A 25,103-nucleotide genomic window follows, 5' to 3' on the forward strand; every position below is an offset into this window, starting at 1 on the left:
GACTGAAATTGACTTCCCGGGTCCTCACAACGTCTCCCATCTACATGGCGCAGGCCGAGCGAGTTTGTTCTCCCAAGACACCCTAGGGTTGAAAGATGTTTGCTGATGAGCGGTGGTTTTAGGACAGCCTCAATGGCTCCTCTATCGATACGATGCTCCGGGGTTTGACAGATCGCCCCAACGTACAAGCTACGATGATCCTATCGAAAGCCGACGGCTCCATCATCCGAGCTACAGGTGTCATTGCCTCTGACAAACAACTCTCCTCAAACACAACCTCCCAGTATCAATGGTCAACATCGACATCACGACAAGATGAACAGCTGATTAGCAAAGTCACAGAGCAAGAGCCGGGTAATGGAGCTCAGCAAGTGGAGGATCCTTCACGAGGCAAACAGGAACCTGTCGAAATACTGGCTGCCTCCATTTTCCAATTCGTGAACAACGCAACCTCCCTGGGCTTGACGCTCGGAAGCGTATCTCGGAATTCCGGCATGACAGGTGCAGCATCCTACAGAGACTCTTCCACATCTAGGCAAGAAGCGTCAGTTGAAGAAGAACACCCAAGGTCCAAGGATGACGAAGTCCAATTACTCAGACTTCGCACCAAATACCAGGAGATTATAGTCTTCCCCGACCCCAACTACATTTGTTGTGTGGTGCAGAAAGTAGGCAAGGCCGGAAGTAACCCTGGATAAGAGGACTGATATGGTTTACATGAGTAACCTTGAATGGTATCAATCTCAGATAGGCAGGCAGCGAGGAGGCCGGTGATGCGGTCAAGGATTGCAACAATGCCACTTTGATTGTGCGATTTGAGCACGCAATAACGATTGCGGGCCTTGCGATAGAGTAATCAAAAGCAGGGCTATCCAACACAACTCAGATAAGAGCCAGAACATGTCCACTTAATAGACAAATACAGACATGCTCGACAGCACAAGGTCAGATATGAGAAAGCCCTGGTTATCTGGGCTTGATGATGGTTTGTTGTCGTGATCTAAAGTTCCGGGGACGCTGAACCGATAGCCACTTGCCCCGGACTCTTTATCGCTCAATGATCAACGAAACGACCCTGTTATCGTAAGGTCAAAGGACTTATCGACACCTGGGGATTTTGGGATGCAGCTGAGCCTTCTGCTATCTACGAAGCGACCAACTAAAACCCGTTTGGTTTTGATTGAAAATTTTCATTGCCCGCTGATCTCCACGGCCTTATCAGAACACCTCACCCTGAGCTTGCTATAAGAGCAAACGAGCACTAGGACAACCACAATGTGTCTGCTCTACTGCTCAAACACTCCTCTGAACCGCCTTCTAGCGTCGACCACTTCGGCGAAGGATTATGCCTGGACCTTGAAACCTGCTTGGGGAGATCCAGAAATGGCAGTACAACTCTTGAGGCACGATGACCCTCGCTACAGTCGGTACCGTTCGATGAATTGTGCTGGCGCCATTTGCACCAGCTTAATCGGCCCGAAGACAACTGATGCCTTACTCCCGCAATTATCAAGGCAGGCTTGACCAGCATAATCACGCATCGCATGTGTTGTAATACAAGCCAAGGTCCATGACACAGGCAGTGGCCTACTTGTACGAGTGCTCTGGGACATGCATATCCGCATAGCCTGAACCACCAGCGACCAAGAGACTACTCAACCCATATCTCGTCGACATTGCCTAAAGCCATTACACACTGTCTTCTGGCTCACAGCGACTGCGCCAGCGCATTCCAAGAAAGATCATAGGCAATTCCTGACTACGGGACTGGCTTCACAATCGGGCAAAAGCGGACTGCGTCTAGTTTATCTTGACGAAACTCCATTATTCACAAATTTTGGGGGTCACCAAAAACCAAGAGAGACTTCTATTTCTTGTCACTTGGGGATCTGCCCATGGAGGGTAAGCTCGCCAGCTTTGGCGGTTGTGCAGGAGCAGGAATTGAGTCGACCTTAGCGTGGGGAAACTCTCCTGCACCACTTTGCACCGGAGGCGCCATCCTGGCTCCCTTTCGACCGTCTCCTGATGCAGACGATGTCTGAAAATTCCCTTCGATATCATCGCAATTTTACGCTCGTCTCTGTTGACTAGAGAATGTTGACGATCAAACATATTTCGCTCAATGATCCACCAATATTTTGCTGAGGTGTCAAACGACGGAGTACTGGAAATGATCGTGGGGCACCGCCAGGCTGAGATCGGTGGATAATGCCTTGTTGAGGCCTGACTCCAGAAATCTCAATGCCGGACAAGAGAATGCCCAGAACTGGTAGCTGCGGCCAACAGGAGGCCCAGGACAGGCCGGGAAGAGCGACATGTGCTTAACCCGACTTTGAGGTGGGCTAAGAGGCGCCCCTAATCATGCAGCTAATCACCCAACATATGCACCTAACGCATCTGACTTTCCCCACTAGCCAGCACCTACCCTGGTCAAGTCACAGGTGTGGGACTTCTGTCAAACGACACGAGTACTCGTACGGCCACCAAAGCCGAGTCACGATTGATGGTCAAGCAGCAGATGAACATGTCACTCGCCTTCGGGCTTCTATCGGTCAAGCTGAGTCCAGATGCACTTGCCTCCTGCATGGTCATCCTGTTCTGGAACACCTCAGGGTCCCATCGTAATTTCTTGAGGTGGGTTTGATGTCGACGACCTGAAGACATTGTTTTCTTTTTCCATCTGGCAGCTACAGATCTATCTTCGGTGTCATTCACCGAAGTGGTCGCGTGCCTGAGAGTGACAAGTGGATCACCAGGGATGGACGGCATGGGGTACGGAGAGTCGGACGGTGGGCAGCGTCACGATTCACGAACGCAACCCATCCTCCCAAGAACCCGAATCAACAACATTGCTGATCCGCCCCGAATACGACAACGAATATTGCTAATCCCGACACTGCTATTGGAACTCAATCTGTCTTCAAACATAAGTCTTTTCTGTGGACTGGCACATTGAAAGTCACTAATCCATGCCGCCAAACTTTGCGTTCAAGAAACTACTCGGTGACGTTACTAGTGGTCGAGTTTCCAAAGATGAAGTTGTGCTGGTACCTATGAGTCGCAAGTTGCAACAATGGAACCTGTCTGGTAGGATATCATTCCCTTGCTAGACCCACCTCTTTGCATTAATCCATCTGATTCGCAACTAATAGAGAGGATACTACACATGTTCCACTGTTAATTACTCGTCAACATCGTTGAATACGAGCTGTGTTTCATTTGAAGGTTCGAAAATCAACTCGTGACCGGAATCATGTTCGCCAGTCGCTTTTGGTATCCATGACTTGCTGGCTACAACATTGCTACGACTTTCACCCAGGAACCTAATACCCAAATAACTACATAGGTGTTTTGACTTCCACAGGATTGGTCTGAAATTCCAGCATACCTCCTGGGAAAGGGGTGTCTGGAAGCTTGATACATATACACTAGTATCAACAGAGGGCGTCTAAAGCAAACGGGCGCAGCCTCTGAACCCTGGAGTTGGGATCTGACTATTGTGGTGCTCGACACGGGGTAGAACAATAACCTTCATGAGGCTTTACGGCACAAGTCTTCCTGAGTTTTATCTTGGAAACGCTATATGCTATACACATTTGACTCCACAAAAAGGTATACAGAAGAGGCTCACATGTATGTTGGTGTCAGCCTGGAAGGCATCGTCGTCGTCAGAATACGACAGAGTACAGAATTTCACCCATTGGTTTTCAGCTGTATGCGTAGTTGCAGCGTGATATCACACCCTCAGATGGCTTGCACGGGGACGGAATGCAGCAGTCTGAACCATCCGGATCCGAGAGTTTTTGGTTTCCAAAGACGCGTTAGCCATGGAAACTATAATACGATTGGTGCAACAGACGATGGGTGCAATTCCACCCTTGGAGAGTTTAATGTTCTTTGGGATAATACCCAGCTTGGCAATGTCAAGAAAGTTTGTTTGACATGAGATGATAAATGGTTCCCTACGAGTACGTCAAGAAGGGTACTGGCTTCAAAACGAGCAGCCACTTTAACTAGACGATCAACAAGACGGGTGACGATAAAGACACCCCGCGCTAAGATGTTAAGCATCCTCATAGGTTGTGCACATTGTGATCAACAAGGCCGACTGGCTAAAGCATTTATCCGCAAGTGGTTGCAAAGGAATAGACACGGCCTCATAAGGCCAATGATCAAAGGGAGGCGGCCTTGGTCAGTGCCATGATTTGACGTAGACAGGAGAGAAAGAAGGACCAGAAAATGCCGAATGTCGGACTTGCTCACCAAATAAGTCTGCATGCGCGACTGTGGATTGTAGTTTGTTCTCCCTTCGTCGGGAAACCGACCAGGATGAAGAAGACATGGACGTGGGTAAGGCTCAAGAGCCATGTGAAATTATTCAAGAGAGCACATGCTTTCTCAACGGAAAACCAAATGCTAACAACGCTCTCAGATCTTGAGTCTCGAGTCTCATGAGAAGGGCTATTACCGTCTACCGGCAGCATCCCGTGGAGAGTACTAGCAAAGTGGACATAGCCCGAGAAGTGGGCGTGGTCCTGACTTTCTACCCTAAGGGTCAATAGGATGCCCACTGTAAGACGGGTATCGACATAGACATGTCGAGTCTGATCGCTGTGGCAAGCTTCCATCATCAAGGGAGTGCTCTGGACATGATTGAGTTGTCCAATCCACATCTGCCGTCTCAAAGGCCCATCGTACTTCAACACGTTTGGTGGCGTGGGATCTACCCTGAAAGCTCCATCCTCCAGCTACTTGGCCTATTAGCACCACTTCTGAGTATTAGATGAGCACGTGAATCTTGAAAACCTGCCAACTGAGTTTGTCTATTCGATGAAGTCGACATTGAAGGAATGTACGAGTATGCTAGTGGGACAGCAGAACAGGGGGGTTCCGTTCACTCTACTAGTCGAGAACCAAGTCTCACTTCTCACATGTACAAATACATGTGGTGAGAGCCAGTCTGCACCCGGACCGAACTGAGGAAAGCATTCAGTGGGTGTACCCTGTACCTCGATCTTTGCCACGGAAAGAAGCAAATGTGGAGACGTGGTGGGAAAGTTACATGCTTCTGGACCTTCCACAACTACTTCCGGGAGAGCCAGACAGCCCGCATCTCGGACGTGAGGTGGCTAAATCATTATTACACACTTTTGACCCGACCTCTGATCGTATCAAGTCGAAAGCCTCGGTCTCGTTCGAGAATCCTCACCAAGAACTGTTTTGTGAGCTCTCCCAATATGGACCCGACAATTTGAAAAGGGTTCTGATGGTTATGGGGACTGGAGGGCCACGACTAGCCGACATAATTTCGAAACTGCCATAGGCGGCTACAGGTACCGGGCATTCCAAATACCGTGGATGTCATACCACGCCTCCGTGATAATCATGGAACAGGCGACGATTCTCTTAACATGTCATATCAACTAGCGACTTGGACACAATCGATTATCCGTAGCCTCATCGAGGAAAGGAGGTACTTCGGAGTAAACCCCAACGAGTATTACCCGTACCCGCATCAAACAGTCCCTCACTTCGTGCGAATCGATGCCGACTTGTTCCCGTTTGGGTGAAAGAGCAATGGATATCTCCATTGTCGGGATGTGAAAGAAGCCGAATATGGACATTGAACCGGGACTAATCCTTCGTCCTTGGTGGAGTCGATAATGATGGCAACGCACGCGCAGAGTGGATTCTAGGCATGCCGAAAGGAACATGGACCCAGAATTCAGGGTACCCAGCAGCATGAACTTATACACAGGCTGTACTCGTTACTTGGGACTACAGTGTAAGCCTTGCACCACGGGCCTTGGATGGTAGGAAGGCTGCAAGCGCATGCCACCCCCAACTCTTCGATGAGGGCCATCCGTCCTCGTCAGATAAAGCACTGCAATTAACAAATGAATCATGATTCTAACAATAATCATCGACTATCAGCCTATATTGATGGGATTAAACTGGACCAGGCATTCATTGCAGTGGTCAGCGCCCTTGTGGGTACATGCTTTGACGTTGACAAGGCCAATGACTCGGTACTTATCCGTATGTGTTGAGGAAGGCCAACTACTAGGGGCTAAGTATACATCCATTTATTGCCTGTATCTGTGGACTTCCCCAATATAGTATCCGCTGCTGGATCAAGTCGACACCCCGAGAGATTTATGTGTAATTGCTACAAGTAATAATGGTGGGGAGGGAAGTGACAGTGAACGGATGACTTGGGGACTTTGTTCAGGTTCAGGTTCAGGTTCAAATGCCAGAGACGAATAAGGATCCATGGACCGTCGGACCATGGACCATGGGTACGGGCTGCCTTGGCGCAGGCCATCGGAGAAAATAGGTTGCTTCTCCCACGCTTTGGCCTGGTCGGCTATGATGAACACTCCCACGCTAAAGGGTTGAGTAAGGACTGTGTTTGGTTGGGTCGCGGTGGGTGGTGGCAGACGAGTGCATGCCATGGCCGCTTAAGCCTGCCCTTCCGTTGGTTCTGACTGGGAGCCCGGGACGCACATCCAGTTAACCTTGTTCCTTGGGCCTCTCGGGCCCTGGACTCCTTGCAGCAACAGCGCGCCACCATGTGAAGTATTCCACATTCCAAGTATCCTCTGAGCCTGCTGAGCCTTGTGTCCCAAGGAATCTCGCATTATTGAATGAGCCTTTTGATCAACGTCCTGGCGCCGGGTTGGAAGTATGGATGGCCACTACGATATGGTCTTTACTGTGATGGAAAACCTATTGGAATGCATGCCCGAGGCCCACGGGTTTGGGATCTTCAGCCTTCGAGCCGCCCGCGGTCGAATTGGCTCAGCTTCGAATTCCTCCCACTCGCACTGCACGAGAATGGCCGAGTATCAAACCTTAGCAGCGCCCATCCCGGTGGCCACCCATGTTTACAAGCTGCAAGTTTAATCAAGTTGGTCTCGAAGCGAGTGCTCACAACAAATGGCGTTGCTACTGTACACTCCCCTACAAGTACCGAACTTAAAACAACGAATAAAGCAAGCCGGTGCGGTAGAAGTCCTGCGTAATTGTCCCACCCGTGCCCATCAAATATTTATTCTGCTCTCACTTCAATCCCGATCATCATCCTGGTTGGACTGCAATAACTCTCTCCGTGCCACCTTCACCACGGGATATGCTCCCTGCCTAGTAGATCCGTACCTACGAAGTAGCAAAGAGGCAGTAAAGCTTACTTGACAACACTTAGCCGTACTCATTGCTCTCGACAACTATGTTGTCGCCCGTACGAGATGGCTCGTGACGGCGACTGACCAATTTGACTCATGTTACTTTGCTCACAACCGAACGGCAAATGCGAGTGGAGGCAAAGGCAAACACGGATGCTGGTAAAAGAGGTAGATGCTACCTCCCGACCTCGAGCGTTCAGCAGTACTGAGGTAAGTGTAGTGAATTGAGTAGCCGATGGGGTTCCCAGAACAGGAAATGCCTCTGGTTGTCAGATATTCACTCGAAAGTCGAGAACATGAACTCGAAGCACCATTACCGATCAGCCGACAAATCACACCAAACCTTGTAATTGGAAGGCGTTACAATCGAGTCCATCTCATGTGCAGACTCTCAGTCTCTCACCCCTTCTCGAGCGACTTTCTGACTACAGATTATCCGTCCGAGGGACAAGCTAGTGACAAGTTTAATGTACTTTCTCGGGATTCATCGTCTCGCTTGGCCTCCAGAGGGCCGTTGGTTGAACGCCATGGTGCCTGCAACTCAAAACATGTCCCGCACTGGCACGCCGCAGATTCCCCTCCAGTGCCCCCCCAAAGTCCCTCCAGCAGATGCGCCGGTGTACCACAAAGCTAAGCCCAACGCCAGTGGTCTCCCAACCCAACCCATGTCATGGCTAATCCTGACCGTGACCCTGGGCTATGCCCATCAGAAGCCCACGATCGCTTGCTGTCTAATAACTAGACCCTCCTCTAAGCCGACGCTCCATCATGCAGCAATTCGCCCTAATTAGATCCCGGCCCACCCATCCAGCCACTAGCCCATCCAGGCTTGCGCCTTGACCCGTTCACTGCCAGAACACCTCCCCCCAAAGCTTCCTCCGGGCCCATCAGACTGCCCCATCATAGGCTGCACGTCCTCGGCCCTCTGCCTTCTGTCGTCAACCCTCCCACCTCTTTCCCTTGGTGCCGAACCCTTCTCGCCGTGCAGTGTCAGTGCGAGCGTGCCTTTTTCGCTCGCTCGACTCGATTTTGTCTCATGCATTGCGCATGCAACTGGTGATGACACTCTTACGCTGCTGCGAATTAATTTTCTACTCGTCCTCGTCCCAAGCCCTTCCGTCTCTCTCACCATCCGTACACCAGACATCTTCTCGCTTCGACTTTTGTGGCTTCGTCCTCTGCTGATGAAACCAATCTGTGACTGCATCTCAGCCTGAAGCCTGCTGCACGCGACTCTGCACGACTAACGACCCCCGGTGATGTTGGGTGCAGATTATGGTGAACGTGGGGGACTTGCAGCTTCACGCGCAACCTCCGCTGTCCACTCCCCGGCCGACCATTTCCCATCCCCTGCACAACTTCCCTCCACGAGTCTTGATGACACTGATTCTTCCACTTGGTCCAGCTTGGGACGTTTGACTGCACATACTTCAACCACCAACCTGTCGCCCTCCAATCTCTCTCACATTGCCGCTTCCAATACCAAGCTCAAGTCCAACGATACCCCAAGCTCCAATCTGGATCTCTCCACCCCCGATTCCCAGGCTCGAAATGAGTTGTTGCGGAACTCTGCCTTCGCCGACTGGGACGACCACGACACTGCTTCCTCGACTCTCGACAACCCAGATGAACTGCAGAAACAGGACCCTCTGGGCACCCAGATATGGAAGCTGTACAGCCGCACAAAATCTCGACTGCCCAACCAAGAGCGTATGGAAAATCTGACGTGGAGAATGATGGCCATGAACCTTCGTCGTCGAGAGCAGCAGATGCAAGCAGCACAGGCAGCGTATGACATGAATGCCCGAGCGGCTGACGACTCTCTACAACTCGGTACTGACTCACTCCATAGTGCAAAACAGACAAAGGTCAAGAGCCCGCCACAGATGTCTGCTCCAAGCGGAATCGCTCAGCAGCTACGCAGGTCTGTTGACCAGCAGCAGATCGACCTGGACTTGACGTCTGAACCAATGAATCTCGATGACTTTATTGTTCCGAGTTCTATTGCTTCGCCCGCGGGCATCACATCGCCTGCGCCGACAGACGGTCTGATCCAGAACAGAGCCTCTCAAGGCTCTGGCATTCGGATCACCCCTCGTAACAAACCAGCAATCCAGATCCCCATGAATCTACCACCCTCGTCAATGCCTCAGACATCAATCGCCCTGAACAGATCCTCCGAGTTCGACTATGTGCAGAGGCGAGTCAGAAAGACCAGCATTGACGAGAGGCGCGGAGTGAGTTTCATCTTGTGGGTTGTTCTGCATATATACTAATGGGCTCTCATAGAACCGCAAACGACCTGCTGAATTCTCCCCTCAAGTGCCCCCAATTGTCGTACCAAACGGTGCAACAGGAGCTGACATCGACACTGGTCTACCTGACTATGCACTGGATCAACCAACCCCTTCCAACTTCGGCAACCAGCATAACTTTCAAGGTCAAATGTCTCTTCATTTGGATTCGTTCCATCTGCATGATGACCCCATTCTTACGTCCGCCGGACCGTATCAACAGAACTTCACCTTTTCCCCAGCCGCCTCGCCCATGGTAACCAATGGTCCTTTCTCCAACATATACACGCAGTCTTCTATTCCTTCGTCATTAAACTCAACCGACTTTTATTCCCCACCTCAGTCTGGGTTCCATTCCACCGTCTCAACACCTCAACCAGGCCATGAGGGTGATACCCCACAGTACTATTTCGACCACAACACCGGGCATACGAGACCAATGCCCTTCTATCCCGCACAGAGAGCGCAACAGGTTATGCCTTCTGTAGCCTCTCAATTCGCCTACAACTCCAACAGCGAATCTCTGTACGCCCCCATGAATGGGGTCGGCTCAGCACCAACCATGAACGGCTTTGGAATGCAACAGCACGTGGACCCATCACGAGTTCTGATTCCCGACTACGGGCATCGTGCTTCTCCTGGTGTTTCAATGAGTGGCAACGACAACCTATTCCATTTTGGAGCCGACTCAGACAACGAAGACGATGAACCAACTTTTGGTGATCGTAGTATGGTTTTACAATCGGATTATGGCCAAATAGGCGATCCTACTTTGGACCTGAACTCTGGTCTCCAATGGGAACCCAGTGCCGCAGAGTTTGGCAGTATGCAACGGTATGGTGCATCCAACAAACAAGTCCGCATTGGAGGCACAGAGATGGTCAACTCTCCTCCCGACTGGGGATCTTCGATTCTGAGCCGTACCCACGGCTCCGCTGCCTCCATTAGTGACATTCGCAATAGAGATCAAGATTTGCGGCGCCAAAAGATCCCTCGAACGACATCAACACCTGCTTTGTCTGCTCATCACATGCAGTCGACCGAGAGCTCACCGGGAGAATCTGGGTTTAGCAGCCGTCAGCCTTCTCGGCCAAACAGCCCTGGCCCCAAGAACACCGATCAGAATGGCGTGCCAACGACATGCACCAATTGTTTCACTCAAACCACACCGTTGTGGAGGCGTAATCCAGAGGGCCACCCTCTCTGCAATGCCTGTGGGCTGTTCTTGAAGCTTCACGGTGTCGTCCGACCTTTATCTCTCAAAACTGATGTGATCAAGAAGCGAAATCGCGGTAGTGGAGCAACGATGCCCATCGGATCAGCAGCAACTCGAGCGTCAAAGAAGGCAACCAGGAAAAACTCGGTACAGCAAACACCCGCGACCACGCCTACGTCTGGCAATGCAGCCAGTGAGCAAAATTCGGCTTCCCCAGCTTCTGCCCAGGGATCTACCAATTCGGGCTCCGTTGTAACCACCCCCACCAGTTATCCCCCTGGTACAATTGGCGGAAAACCTGGAGTTGTGCCAATAGCGGCTGCACCCCCCAAGCCGGCTGTGCAACCAGGCCCCAGTTTGACACGACCGGTGCAAGTGACGCCAAAACGCCAAAGGAGGCAGTCTCGTGCTTCCACAAGCACGCTCCCTGTAACAAATGGTACTCAGGTCTCAAGCAGTGAGGCGGACATGCTTGACATGACAGCCACAAAGCCAGTCCCAGCCGCCATCACCAGAGCCAAAGCAGCTAGTACGGTCGTCACAGCAGGTGCAACTACCATGGCGTCTGTTATGCAAGGAGGATTGATAACTCCAGGTATGCAAACCATGCCCGGTAACCCTCATGGCAATAGCCAAGAGTGGGAATGGTTGACCATGAGCTTGTGAAACCCCAGAGTTGCCACGGTCATTCCGTGGCTAGGCGACACTTCAACCAAAGATTTTTTTTTCGATTTGAACTTTCAACCAATCAATATCAGGGTTGAGTGCCGCTGTTCGTTGTTTTTTGTTGCACATAGACCTCTTGGATATTTCAGCTCCTTCGCTATGAATTTGACGAGGAAGGGATACACGAATTTCTACTTTCTACCTGTCGGCTTTTTACAAAGGGCTCTCAACTTGCAGGGTTCAGAGTGCACACAACGGGCAAATCTATGTGGGGATATATATGGAGTGAGCGAAAGTGCGAGGAGGATATTTTCCACCTTGTGAATTCGAACGATGTCAGGAAGGGGGTATAATGTGAGAGGACAAGAGAGCTGATCAGCCACTCGACCGGAGATGTGTGATTTTATGAATATGATACAATCGCGTCTGTTTTTTCGGTGTTGGCTTGCTTGGGAACCAACATGCCAACCCGGAGCAGAAGTGCGCACTTTGCTTTTGATGTGTTTTTTGGATGTTCACCCACTGCTTTTGGGAGAATGGACACGCACCGCAATGGGATTGGGTTTTCCTCACGACCAGAATGGTCCAGAATTTAATGAATAGATGCAGTGGGAGCCGCATGATGAGTTTTTTTGTCTACTCTCGATGATGAAGAAGAAGGATGGATTTGGGTCTGGGATGGCTTCTTGCTGCCAGCAGCGGAAGCCAAGGCGGCTTGCACAGGACGGGCTCCTGGTGTTGGCCCGTCTCTCCAGTACCTGCTCGTCAGTCAAGCGCCTGATGCAGTGGTCCATTGGGATGCGACCCCAGCACCACCATTGGGTATAGAAGAAGACAAGAAGGAGCATAGATATACGTCCAATCAATTACTTCTATCCACGTCTAATACTTGCTTTCAGTTTCAATGATTCTCAGGTGTGTCATCATCATCATACAAGTACAACACGAGTTTAATGTCTGTTGTTGATTACCTATTTGTCTTGGCTGTGCTCCGACGACAATTACTGTGCACCGAGCCTGACCGTGAAGAAATCCTGACCGACCCAGATCCGTCAAGAAAGTGGTTCATTGTTCTGTTACGGAAAAGGCTGATTGAAATGTCTGGTCGCCATTAGGTACATGCCTTAGGTAGGTATGTATCTGTCCGTACAACATTGAAACCGCCGGGGTACAGTGATTGATCGATAGTTGCTCAGAGCGACTATCCAGCGTGGCTTAAATAGGTGCCTACTCGTACAGGCTACTCGTACTAGATACCCATTCAATATCGCGCCATCGTGAGAGGAGATGTTCCAGATTTCGGCATGGTCGCGTCTTGGCGGTTCATCAGATAAGATCTCCCGAGAACCCTTCACGGCAGGCACCAGACTTGGATGTATGTGCATCAAAACAACGACTTTGAAACCACAGAGGATAATCTCTGTTGTGATTGAGGATCACAGTCTGCTTCTCATTGTCATTTCATTACGCACGTGCCTTTGCCCTCGCGCGGCTTAGAAATTTCTTCAGAACAAACCTCCTCTCCCTGTAACGGTTTTCTCGTACTAATGACCCGGGGGCGCCCAGCGGCTACGGATACGGACTGCCTGGCCCGAATTACCTAAGACCCAAAGAATCACCACCCTGACCCCCTTTTGTTGACATTCACTCCCAATTCGACCACCCATACGCCGTCAATCGTCAATCGCAAGGCTCTGGTCGACAACTCGAATCATTTCTCATTGAGACCTAATTCGCAGAACAGTTTTCCATCCATCACGCCTCTTCTTTGTGACTCCATCTCCTTGTCATTAACACCAGGATCATCGTCATAATCAAGTCAGTCCACCTAGGGTCAGCATTTTCCCTAAGCTCCGGACAATTTTTTTTCTTTCTCAGCCCATCCAGCACGTTCAACCACAATGGCCACAAACGAGACGTCCTCGGCTGTTCCCACCAGCACGACAACGACGCCCGAAACCACGGCTGCTCCAACCAGTACAACGCTCCCGGCAGAGGTCTCAAGTGTAGTCCCTGACTCTACAGCCGAGAAACCTACTGCGGAGACACCTGTTGCTCCAGTAAGATATGACCTGTGCGATCTCTTGATGTCATTGTAAAGCTGACCTGATTGCAGGTGCACACAACGACCGCTCCTGCTTCAGAGGCGGCGAAAGTAGAGGGAACGGCAGACAAGGTTGGGGGTGGTGAGAAGGCTACCGAAGCAACCGCTCCAGCGCCAGTAGAGGAGAAGAAAGCCAGTCCAATCGAAGACCTTTGGGCTTTGGCGCAATCCAAGGGCCACCCTGAAATCTGGGGTGTCACTCTGGCTGATCCTGCAACACACATCCCAACTCAGGTCATCCTACAGAAATATCTCAATGCCAATGATGGGGATTTCGCCGGTGCCAAGGATCAGCTAACAAAGACTCTGGAATGGCGCGCAAAGATGAAGCCTCTTGATCTGCTCAATAAAAAATTCAATCGAGCCAAGTTCGAAGGACTGGGCTATGTGACGACCTTTGGAGATGCCGATGCCGACGATGCGGAACTCAAAGAAGTCTTCACTTGGAACATTTATGGTCGTGTGAAGAATGTCGATGAGACTTTTGGAAACCTGGCAGAGTAAGTCATGGTGTGATCATTCATGGATGGACCCGAGTATACTGATCACCTCTTAGATTTATCGAGTGGCGAGTGGTTCTGATGGAGGAGGCATTGCAAGCGCTCGCAATTGACAAGGCCACCAAACCAATCACCGCAGAATGGGATCCATACAAGATCTTCCAAGTCCATGACTACAAATCCATCAGCTTCCTTCGTCAACAGTCAGTTGTAAAAGCTGCCAGTACCGAAACCATCAAGATCTTTGCTCAAAATTACCCTGAATTGCTCAAGGAGAAATTCTTCGTCAATGTACCTGCGATCATGGGCTTCATCTATACCTTCATCAAGCTCTTCGTTGCTGCAAAGACCGCTAAGAAATTCCATCCGATGAGCAACGCTGCGAACCTGGCCGCGGAGTTGTCCAGCAGCAAGGTCAAAGGACTGGGAGGTTTGCTGCCAAAGGAATATGGTGGCACAGGGTCAGCACTCAGCAGCGCAGGGAAGCAGCCCGCTCTGGAGGATGAGCCGAAAGCAGTTGAGGCCGAGGCCGCTGCAGCAGAGCAACCAGCCTCAACATAAGAGACACAGTGCTCATGAGCATGTGGAGATGATGTGCAGGCGGCTTTCCTGGGGCTTGGTGATCGATCGATTGTGTGGCATTAAGTGAGCGAGAAGATACCCCTTGCAGTGATTTGCATCATCCCGAACGGTCAAGCGGTTGGATTGTGGGTCGTGCAATTCTTCTTCGGGTTTCCGACGAAGTCTTTGGCCTTCAGGACTACCTTAGATATCGAGAAAGAAAGAATGAAGATTTCCTTCCAGGTTCTACAATTACCACAGCCAATCTCGAACCTAAAATCGTTCCTTCCACCAGCAGGGATGTTTGTCACATGTCACTTGCCGCGGTGACGACTCGGATACATGTTCCTTTTTACAATGACGTAAAGGCGCTTTCCCCTCGTAAACCCCCCTCCTGCCTGGGGAGTCGCGATGCAGCATGGCAATTGCGATTGCGAGAGTTCCAAGCCTTAAACCTCTGGTGAAATACGAATCGCTTCTTTACTTCCTTCTTCTCACACTCTGCTTCAAACATCACTGAGCTTTACATTCTTCTTGCTCAACAAACATTCATTGAATCACAGTTTCTCTCTAACACATCTCCAGATCCAACTCAAGATGTCTGACACCGGCCGCAAACCTCTTACTGACCGTAGGTCTATGTCCTCATGTTTTTCAAGGCTTTCTCAATGCTTTCTCGCTTTCTGTATATTCGTTTGCTGACTAGCATGATATTAACCAGAGCTCTCCGAGAGCATTACACCTGATTCTCAGAAGTCCGGTCTTGATAAGGCTAAGGAGAGTGTCACTGACACTGCCGACAGCGTTGCTGGTGCCGTGCAGCCTGGTTAGGACCCGCCCTGCCCTCACGTTCCACGGTCCAGCCTTTCCAGCCTTTTCAGCCTTGCTAACACACTATGCGCCCCAGGTGACAGCAAGTCAACCAGCCAAAAGCTCTCTGACCAGACCGGTTCATCTGCCGACACTGTCACTGACAAGCTCGGTGCTGTTGGCCAGAACGTCCAAGAGACTGCTTCCAACCTCACTAAGCAAGGACAAGAGACTGCTTCCAACTTGAGCCAACAGGCCCAGTCAAACACTGGTGCAGCTGGTCAACAAGGTCAAACATACTTGGAACAGGCACAGAACCTTGCCGCAGATGCATTGAAAGCTGCTAGCAACACTGCTGCGAGTAAGATATCTCCTTGGTTCATTTGGTTACCATATCTGACATATTGACTTGCTTTAGACCTTGCCAACACTATCAGTGGAGAGAAGAAATAGGCTTGGACCTGAGAGCAATGGCTTGAGCCAACACCGTCATGCCTGAGTGGAGGATGACCATGCCCTGAGAGTTCAACACGCGACATTACTGTGAATCACATCAACTAGTTCCTGAACACTTTCACCTGTATTCTTGGTCGATGATTCTTGTCAGCAAAGACCTTGAGCTGACACTCAGACGAGCATGGTTGAGGGTATCCAATAGCTTCAGTTTTCAATGAATTATTACACTTAATACTCTCTTCCCTATTTCGTTGCCCTTTGGAGATCGGCGGCATCCAGCATGCGTATCAAGTATGGTTTGACGATATCGACGCCAATGATGAACTCGTTTGTCCAAGACCCTCTTTCAGGCATCTAGAATTCCCTCCATCCTTCACCACCTGTAATCATTTTCTCGGCGATATCTGCATTCTTCTCGGCCATGGACACCCATACATTGGAAGCTTCTACCACCGGTTCGGTCCCAAATTTCTCCTTACAAAATTGCCATACTCGCGAAAGCTCATCTAGCGAAGTATGGATGAGACTCGCCGGCGCAATGTGACCTGATCGTATCGGTGCCCTGGCTCTGGCGAGTTGGTCAATAAATGAAAGTGCACGTTCGATAGGGACTTTCATGCTGTTGGTTCCTGGAGCTGCATTCTCACTGTCTTTGTCGGTAGTGGCATCGTCAGCTATGGAAGAATGGGCCTGTTGATCCCTTGTCACATCTTCGTCACCGCCACCAAAACCACTGCCTTCCCCACTCCACACGGCCCTGAACACATCGGAGTCCTGAACATCCCTGTACCATGCCCTTGTATTGTCCAAGTCGCCTTCAATTCGATGTAAGATGCCATGCAGGTACATGGCTTCATACGCTGGTGCGGCTTGCATGTGCCGGAGCAGAAAATGCGCACTGGGTAAGTCCAGGTTGAGAATATGCAGCAATGATTCCAGCACCGGGTGCAGTGATAGATCGCTGATGCGTGATGAATCTATGATAGGCTTACATGGTGATACCGGTAAGGAGAATAGTGGATGTGTTGAGGGTGAGAGAAGCTGCTTGAGCATTTCCTCATGGGGTTCCGGTGCCATTGTGCCTTCCCCTGCGAAGTTAACCAGGTAGCTCGGATTCCAGCAAGGTGTGTCCCGGTACTGGTAAGTTAACTTATAATCCTTACGAAGGATCATAGAGGGAAACGAGTGGACAATGGATTATTGACCTTTAGGGGCAACATCGAGGTTCATCGATTTCTCCAGATGGTCAACGTCATCATTCATTTCCCTTACAAAATACCTGGCATATATTCTTTTGCTTCGCCAAGTAGTTACTTATTCCAGTCTGCTTTCTAGATTGTAGACATCGTCTGATTCAGCAAGCTTACGATAGCAGTGGTCATAGTACAGATACCGCCCGCGATGGTCCTGCTTTCAGTCATGGTGATCTAAGGCCACGTACGGATCAAAAGCAACTACCCAGGGGATTCCAGCGATGCTTGGTTACTCGTCTTGTGTAGTCATACCTGCCTAACTATTCACATATATGGAACAAGATCTGCAACTTCCATAACTCATCGAAGTGTCCCTTGGATCTTGTTTGTCAAGCAGTATTCATGCATCGTCCCGTATGCTCTGAAGGGGAGGTAATTGACTAGGCCGATTTGACAGGTCACCAACTTGTAAGTACTTGAGATAAGTCCCTGAAGAGACATTCCCACGGTAGCTAAACCACTTCAACCTCTCTTCTTGGTGTATGATTTGCTTGCTTCACCGAGGCCAGAGCCGGAAAGGAGAAGGCTAAAGCTTCGGATTGGTAGCCTTCAAGCCCAACAGGGTTTCTGCGGCACCTGAACTTCCAGACCGTACCGCACCTTCCATGTAGCCTCTCCAGACTCTTGAAAGCTCTGTGCCCACGAAATGCAAATTTCCAAATGGCGCACACATAGCGTCCCATGCCTCTGCCAGGACCCCTGGAGGCGTCACAGGGCATGGGCAACCCCAGCCAGAATACTCCTCTTCCATCCATGGTGATTCAAATGCTTCTACAAAGAGATCACTGATGTCCGTACCATCGGCGAAGATATCCGCTACTTGCTTCAGAACTGAGCGTTTCTTTCCCTCAGCATCCTGTGCTGCCCATTTCCTCCCGAACTTGCCTCCCATGAAGCATGTCAAGCAATACGTTTTGCCGTCATCGAGGCTGGTGTCACGAATCACCGAAATGGGTCCGATGAACGACTGTGCTAAACCGCAGTGGTTCTTGTCCAACCAAAATGGACGGCGGAATGTCACATTGTATTTTGTGTAGAAGCCGTACCGTGTACGGTTTGTGACCGCCGTCTTCGCTGGTGGAAGCTGTGGACTGAATGCAATTGTCTTATACACTGGTGTGGGCACGGAGATGATGACTCTGCGGGCCTGGAACGTTCGGGTATCAGCACTTCTCGTTGTTACTGAGACGCTTCCGTTGCTTGCTGCTTGTGTTATTGACACTACAGGACTTTGAAGCTTCAGAGAACCTGCTATCAGTTTTTGAGCCATTCCCTCCGCGAATGCGGACGTGCCTTCACGAACTCGAAGATACTGACCACCGTGCTTGCCATCGCCTCGCATAGTCATCAAGCCGCCACCTGCAGCACAATATTCTAGAAAGTACAAGGCAGAAACCTCGCTAGGATCGCAACCCACCATAGCATGTGTCCAGACTTGTGCCGTCGCAAATCCTTTCGCAGTCACTTTTGCTTCTCGCAGATATGTCTCAAAGGAGATGGTGTCGAGGTATTGACGGTGTGGACCATCCAAGAAGATCGACGGTGACTGAGAGACGGAAGCCTCATGGACTAAATCTCGTATCGCGATGCATGAAGCAGTGTCCTCCACCGAAGGATACTTGGGAACATCGCCATATTGGAACTTGATCAATGACCCATCGGTATCTTGAACCACCACGTCTCCAATGATGTTCTGCTGATAGGTATTGAGACCGAGTTCCTGCGCAAGCTTCCACATGCTGCTCTGGTTGGTATCGTTGATCCATGCCGCTCCCAGTTCCGACTTGAGGACAGCCTGACCGGAAATATTAGAACGCAATGAGAGTGTCTTACCACCCACACGATCTCTTGCTTCCAGAACAAGGCACTTCAATCCAGCCTGTTGTATGTCCAGCGCTGCTTGTAAGCCCGACAATCCTGCTCCGACAACAATCACATCATACACGTTCGATGCCATTGTTCGAGTTTTGAATTGAACACGGTGCAGATGCCCGGAATTTTGACACTCGGACCTTTTGTGGAATTCCTATGCAGGTCTTTCGACTAAAACGAAATCACTACCTTTTGGGAGTATTCTACCAGACCTACCTGGTACTGAAAAATATATATATATACATATCTCCATATTGAATGGAAAGCTTGCCGATAAATGGAGAGATTAGACACAAGGCGTGTCTTCAACAGCAACGCCGAGTTCCACTGTTGGCGCGAATCTCCGCCTCGGGGGCTCCGAGATTTCGGGGGGTTGTTGGCAGGGGCCAAGCCTGTTTTGTAAACACTATGGATAACATCTCTCGAAGTTTCGAAGCTCACCTTTCTAACTACCTCTACACGCTGCGATGGACAAGACAAGAGTCATATCACTTTCGTCCGAGCATCGCAAGCATACGCTCATCGACGTCTGAATCGCATTGTCACGACTTGCGGAACTGTAGTGTCTTCTACAAGCGCGAGATGGAGAACTAACCGTGTCCCAAAAGGTGCTGTATCCTTTGCTCGTACCTGTACCCTCGTTCTCCGTAGCTCGAACGGAGCAACTTGGTCAGGTTCAAGACACTAAAAGTTTATTATGGACGTACCTTGCGATCATACTCCAGCGGATGAGCAATACCGCAACAACTTGACATATGCAGTGGGCGACGAATGTCTGGCCTTCGAGCGAAAAGATTACGACCTTGCCATAGCTGAAAATGGGTATTGGTGGAGCCGATATTACCCTTCAGAGATCTCGTACTTTACAGAAAGAACAAGCTGGAACATGTTCCTGCTGATGACGGATTCTTGACCATAGATCTGGGGCTCAATCCTCCAGAGCGCACCTACCACAACAACATTAACTTCGATGGTGGATAGACCATGAGAGAGATTGTGGCCTTCCAACGACACAAAATCATGAACTCCAGCGTTCTGTCGTCCATAATTTGTCTTCTTGGTACTCGTGGATAAAGCAATACAAAGTATGAGCTTGCAGGGAGCTTCAATGGGCTCGGCTGTCCGTTGTTGTGGAATCAACTTACTCACAATGCCAACAAGATATCGGGGCGTCTTCAAAGCTAGATAACCTGAGAGACTAAACCACATCTGCGCTAGATTGCATAGCGAGCCATCCAAGCGGCCATTGGTATGAGCGACATGGAAGAAGCCTGGCCTGCACCAGGGAAAAGACAGGCTAACACTCCTAAGTTCATAACCACACCGTTCATGATCGACTCACCCTCTAGAGTGGCAAGCACGTCCAGAAAGGGACCTGAGAGGCTTGGTTGTATCCCTTGGGAGGATTTTACGCTGATGCCAGGGCATATAACGAGCGAATGGAAGCCCATGTGCAACAAAAACGGCTGCGTGAACAGACGAGGCTGACAAGATAAACAAATCTAGGAGACCGCCCAGAGAAGGACAAAAGTCACGGGTGGAATTTGCATACCTACGTATGTTGTTGACCGTACTGCTGCACATGGTCTCGGTGCTGGCCGTTCGCTGTTCTTGGACACCATAAGAGAAGGGATCTCCCTGGCAGGCAAGCTATGAGCAATCATAAGCAATGCAAACGCGGTACAGTACTCGTTTGGGCCGATGGCGTTGTCACTGCAACTCGATTCCTTCACCCACGTGCCAAGATTCCCGCTCCGCCCCAGCTTTGCGTGGAGGGGTGACTGGTTGCGGGTGACACAATTCAGTGAAGCAAGGCAGTCCGGCCAGGTGAGAGATCTTGTCTATTGATTTGTTCCCATCACATCTCACGCGTCGTTTCTCTTTCTACCCACAACTTGAACAACTCACTGCTTCAAATTGAACGATTGTTATTGCTACCAAAGCTCCGACTCCGCTTTCAACTCGTATTGCTTCCTGCCCATTGAACTTGCTCTTGAATAGCATCCACCTCAATCTTCATTGCTCATCCTCCTGAACTCTTCGATCTTGTTTTCTCATTCCCTCCCACGGCAGCAGCAAGCCAACAGGTACTTCCTTGCTCGCTCCCTCAAAACCTCGACCTCCTTTCTTCGTCCTTTCTTCAAGGCCTTCCCTTCTCTTTCCTCTCCTTCTCCTTGCGCTCGGCAAATCCGCCAATATGATTGCCAAGCAGGCTCTCAGATACCTGAAAGGCGTCGTCTCGTCCTTCAAGGGTAAAGTCGCGTCAGGCATCGCCAAAAGCCTTTCACCTCGCGGAACTGGCCGCTTATCCAGAGTCAACCAAGCACCAAAGCCGGCACAGGCTACCCTCAGTGTTCGTGCCCGCGCAGACTATCGTCTCGCCACATACCCCCTTGGGTATCAGGCTGAGAAAAAGCGCAAGAGAGACGCAAAGCTCTACGAGCTCTTCTTCCCTACCTCATCCCGAGCCTCGTCCCCGGCTCCTTCCTTTGTCTCTTCTTCTTCCTTTTATACCCCGTCGACCTCTCAGCCATCATCACCCTTTGGCTTCCAAGGTGTCGTCGATGATGGTCCAGATATGATGATGATCGATGAAGAGGATATTCTCGTGGCTGACAATGGGGATGTCGCCATGAACGATGCCCCATCAGAGTTCTATGACGACAACATGGACTTTGAATTGGAGTACGTTGTCGACGACTTCTTCGACGACGGCGACAGCTTGATGGAAGACGCGCTTCCTTTGCCAGAAGGCATCCCTTGTCAATACCCCTCCCACACAAGGGTGTTCTCAATTCACATGGCTGTTGACGTTGAAGTCAAGCCATCATCTTCCAACACCTCGTCGAACATCTCACAGTCGACGACGTATTCATCAGTTGCTGCTCGTCATCCAGGCAGCCTTTATACACAATACACACGACACCCGGATGAGCCGAAGCGAGTGCTGCCATTAACAGCACTCCAGCATTTGCCATTAACAGCACTCCAGCATTTGCCATCAACAGCACTCCAGCAAATGCTCCAAAGTGCTGCCGCCCCGCGCACCAAATCAAAAGAGGCTCAATGGCAGTCCGTCGCAGCATCAAGATGGGCTCAAGCTGAGCCGGAAGTTGCTCCAACCGACGGGTTCGAGCTGACCTATGATGAGGAGGATGATCTGTCCGGCGATGAAGGCATCGACATGAGACATCCAGATGAGATCTGGGCAGCACGTCGGAATTGAGACCTGTCTCGCTGTCTCGCTCTGCGCAGCGACCACTCGATCAAGGAGTGCCTTTGTCTGATTTGACTTCAACACTCGGCTGCACCGAACTTTGCGCCATCGACAACACCTGATAGCACTGACCTTTGCCCCAACACCTCCTGGCAGCGTCAATAGATGCGCCATCTTCCCACCACCCATCTTCTCAACTTTTTTAATGCTTGGCTGCGTCAGACTCGCGCCATCTTTACAATAACTGCTTCAGGCAACAGAGCGGAGCCATCTTTCGATAACAGCGACAAAGTCTTCTCCAAATGATAATGTTTTCAAGAGTGGCAGAAAACTTAATTGTAAGACAAGAAATAACGTTGAAATGATACCACAATTGGAAAGGAATTGAAGGGGAATTGAGTCAATGGGTTGTGTTAGATTTCAGAATACAGAATAGCTCCCAGAAGGGATGGGCAGCTCAAAGAAACCGTGAAGGAGCAACCGCAGGTAGAGCCGGAAGTGCCATGATAGTTGTACCGACCACAATTGGGTACTTGGTCTAATGAAAAATAAGAGTAAAAACCAGAATGTGCTTCATACGTGCTCGTCGATTCCATCTCAGATAGGCCTCATCTGGTGCAACGTGGCCAAACGTCTTTTGAACAAAAGGAAGCTGAGTTGAACATCATCCTGTTTTGAGTCGAAAGGCATGAGAGTGCTACCCTCGGTTCGGGGGTTTTTGGCACCTGAATCACCACTCACAAATCGTCACTTCTCTTGGGTCCTAGCAAGCATCAGGATTGATTGCAGAACATGTAACGGCCTGCATTGGCGTCATGCAGGTATATGCTGTACCCCGGTCTGGTCGAGAATGGCGAGGACGGACACATGCATTAACACGTCACTTGGCAATTACCGGAAGCTGGAATATTGCATTTGTGCCTGTCAGTCTGATTCGATACAGGCACCAGGAGTGGACAAATTGGACGGTGAGAACTCAATCGGCCCTCGGTTATGACACTTGTCCTCGAGCGGTCCCGGTGGTGCTGAGTACGCAGTACAGATCGCTAGCAATTTGACCACCTCACACCACCTGCTCGTTCTTTGGTTGGAACACGCACAGCTGATGGGGGCTCACGAGTCAGTGGTGCAAGACCTCTCTCTAGTCCAGTCTGAACGGACGCGTCGAGAGCGGTTCCGGGCAGACAGCATGGACGGAAGCGTACGATGGAAGCGATGAGTCCGTGGAAACTAATCAACGCATTGATGCCGCCACTAATAAATTCCCCTGTCTGCTAAAATAGAAGTCAAAGTTTGATTCAGTTCATCCCTAGAGTGGGAAACGTTCAGAATGGTTCGCGGAACCACCGAACGAGCGCTCCCGCTGGATGCTGATGCCGATGACACCAATTGCGGGGTCGAGTCGAAGTTAAAGCAGACACCACCATTCGAAACCAGATCTTCCAGGACCCCAATGAATGTACGTGTTGGTAGCTTACTCTACTTCTGGCAAAGGGAGCTACTATCTACCTACTTACCTACCTTATGTGGCCAAAGAGGAGAAGTGGGACGAGCGTCTAACTAATGATACAATTCCTTCATAAAATCACTTCACCCACTGGGGAACGTTATCCATGGCTTCCTTTCTTCCGGTTCTGTCTATCTGTCTGTCTGTGTACCACTGATTGTTCGTTTCTTGCATTGCTCCATTCTTTGACGTGTTGTGAACCCACATAGCCGGACTCATTTGATTCTTGTTATCATTTAGCAAGCGAAGCACGTTGACAGTTTCTGACGCATCACCCGCAATCGCCTCTACGGGCGCATCATCAACGAACGATGGGTAGGGAAGATATCGAATTCAAAACCCATGACGCTGTCACGCTACGTGGTTGGTTCTACACCCCAGACAACCACAGCGGCGGCAAGCTCCCCGCGATCGTGCTTGCCCATGGCTTCTCGGCCCTGAAGGAAATGGACCTCGATACATTCGCAGCAGAATTTACCTCAAAGCTTCCCGTCGCCGCGTTGGTCTACGATAACCGTGGCTTCGGAGACAGCGACCACGCCGAGGGACAGCCCAGGTCGGAGATCGTACCGTCACTTCAAATCTCTGATTATTCCGACGCCATTACCTATGTGTCGCAACGACCTGAGGTTAATCCAGACAAGATCGCCATCTGGGGCTCGTCGTATAGTGGAGGCCACGTTCTTTACGTCGGCGCCGTCGATCGGAGAGTCAAGGCCGTGCTCAGCCAGGCGCCTCTTGTCAGTGGATGGGACAATTTCAACCGCCTTGTCCGTCCCGATTTTGCTGTGGGATTCAATGGTGTTTTCGCAGCTGGTGAGTGGGTCGATGGTATTCGCAATATCCCCTGAGGCACCAGACTGACATCGCGACCGTTATAGACAGAATCACAAGGGCAACTGGTGGGGAACCAGGCTTTGTACCGGTTGTTGATGCGGATCCCCTGAAGTCATCCGCCTTACCTACCCCAGACAGCTATGAATTCTTCTCGGCCTGGGAGAAGAAATCGAACTGGAAGAACACTGTGACTGTCAGATCGTGAGTACTCACTGCCAGCCTTGAATCTTCAGCTCATAGCAACCGCTGACCGCTATATTCTATGAAGTATCGAGCTATTCCGTGGTTATGAGCCGCAGCAGTTGATCGAGAGAATCTCACCAACCCCACTTCTGATGACAATCGCAGCTCAGGACGTGTTGACGCCGGCAGACCTGGCCATTGGAGCGTTTGCAAGAGCGAGAGAGCCTAAGCAGCTGAACTTGCTTCCTGGTGGTCATTTTGAGGCGTACTCAGGCCGGCTGTTCGAGCAGAACGCTGGAACACAAGTCGCATTCTTGAAGAAGTGGCTTGTCGATACTTGAAATGAAAAGGAGGGAGGACCATTTGACTTGGAGAAGCGTGGAATTGGGTCGGATATTTGAATCTCCAGCGGGTCGAAGTTCGGAAACCTCCTGATCACGTGG

General features: G+C 50.4%; 8 protein-coding genes across 8 annotated transcripts; 6 read left to right on the plus strand and 2 right to left on the minus strand.

Annotated features, from left to right (window-relative positions):
* Nucleotides 1-44: 44 nt before the first annotated feature.
* On the plus strand, nucleotides 45-698 carry LTR84_007915 (uncharacterized protein; the record flags this gene model as incomplete). Its single annotated transcript, XM_064851467.1, has 2 exons — nucleotides 45-62; nucleotides 123-698. 2 exons carry the CDS (start codon nucleotides 45-47, stop codon nucleotides 696-698), a joined length of 594 nt encoding a protein of 197 aa, XP_064710470.1.
* Nucleotides 699-8,443: 7,745 nt separating this feature from the next.
* Nucleotides 8,444-11,360, plus strand: LTR84_007916 (uncharacterized protein; the record flags this gene model as incomplete). Its single annotated transcript, XM_064851468.1, has 2 exons — nucleotides 8,444-9,421; nucleotides 9,474-11,360. 2 exons carry the CDS (start codon nucleotides 8,444-8,446, stop codon nucleotides 11,358-11,360), a joined length of 2,865 nt encoding a protein of 954 aa, XP_064710471.1.
* Nucleotides 11,361-13,261: 1,901 nt separating this feature from the next.
* Nucleotides 13,262-14,525, plus strand: SFH5 (Non-classical phosphatidylinositol transfer protein (PITP); the record flags this gene model as incomplete). The annotated part of the gene is made up of 3 exons (XM_064851469.1): nucleotides 13,262-13,420; nucleotides 13,477-13,964; nucleotides 14,021-14,525. The coding sequence occupies 3 exons, from the start codon at nucleotides 13,262-13,264 to the stop codon at nucleotides 14,523-14,525; spliced, it is 1,152 nt and encodes a 383-aa protein (XP_064710472.1).
* A 597-nt stretch (nucleotides 14,526-15,122) lies between these two features.
* On the plus strand, nucleotides 15,123-15,788 carry LTR84_007918 (uncharacterized protein; the record flags this gene model as incomplete). Its single annotated transcript, XM_064851470.1, has 4 exons — nucleotides 15,123-15,156; nucleotides 15,247-15,351; nucleotides 15,433-15,696; nucleotides 15,754-15,788. 4 exons carry the CDS (start codon nucleotides 15,123-15,125, stop codon nucleotides 15,786-15,788), a joined length of 438 nt encoding a protein of 145 aa, XP_064710473.1.
* Nucleotides 15,789-16,145: 357 nt separating this feature from the next.
* On the minus strand, nucleotides 16,146-16,868 carry LTR84_007919 (uncharacterized protein; the record flags this gene model as incomplete). Its single annotated transcript, XM_064851471.1, has 1 exon — nucleotides 16,146-16,868. The coding sequence occupies one exon, from the start codon at nucleotides 16,866-16,868 to the stop codon at nucleotides 16,146-16,148; it is 723 nt and encodes a 240-aa protein (XP_064710474.1).
* Nucleotides 16,869-17,570: 702 nt separating this feature from the next.
* On the minus strand, nucleotides 17,571-19,001 carry LTR84_007920 (uncharacterized protein; the record flags this gene model as incomplete). Its single annotated transcript, XM_064851472.1, has 1 exon — nucleotides 17,571-19,001. One exon carries the CDS (start codon nucleotides 18,999-19,001, stop codon nucleotides 17,571-17,573), a length of 1,431 nt encoding a protein of 476 aa, XP_064710475.1.
* Nucleotides 19,002-21,113: 2,112 nt separating this feature from the next.
* LTR84_007921 (uncharacterized protein) lies at nucleotides 21,114-22,142 on the plus strand (the record flags this gene model as incomplete). The annotated part of the gene is made up of 1 exon (XM_064851473.1): nucleotides 21,114-22,142. The coding sequence occupies one exon, from the start codon at nucleotides 21,114-21,116 to the stop codon at nucleotides 22,140-22,142; it is 1,029 nt and encodes a 342-aa protein (XP_064710476.1).
* A 1,809-nt stretch (nucleotides 22,143-23,951) lies between these two features.
* LTR84_007922 (uncharacterized protein) lies at nucleotides 23,952-25,001 on the plus strand (the record flags this gene model as incomplete). The annotated part of the gene is made up of 3 exons (XM_064851474.1): nucleotides 23,952-24,456; nucleotides 24,522-24,678; nucleotides 24,746-25,001. 3 exons carry the CDS (start codon nucleotides 23,952-23,954, stop codon nucleotides 24,999-25,001), a joined length of 918 nt encoding a protein of 305 aa, XP_064710477.1.
* Nucleotides 25,002-25,103: the final 102 nt, after the last annotated feature.

Source organism: Exophiala bonariae (genome assembly GCF_035927105.1).
Source record: "Exophiala bonariae strain CCFEE 5792 chromosome Unknown scaffold_3, whole genome shotgun sequence".
Classification (NCBI taxonomy): domain Eukaryota; kingdom Fungi; phylum Ascomycota; class Eurotiomycetes; order Chaetothyriales; family Herpotrichiellaceae; genus Exophiala; species Exophiala bonariae.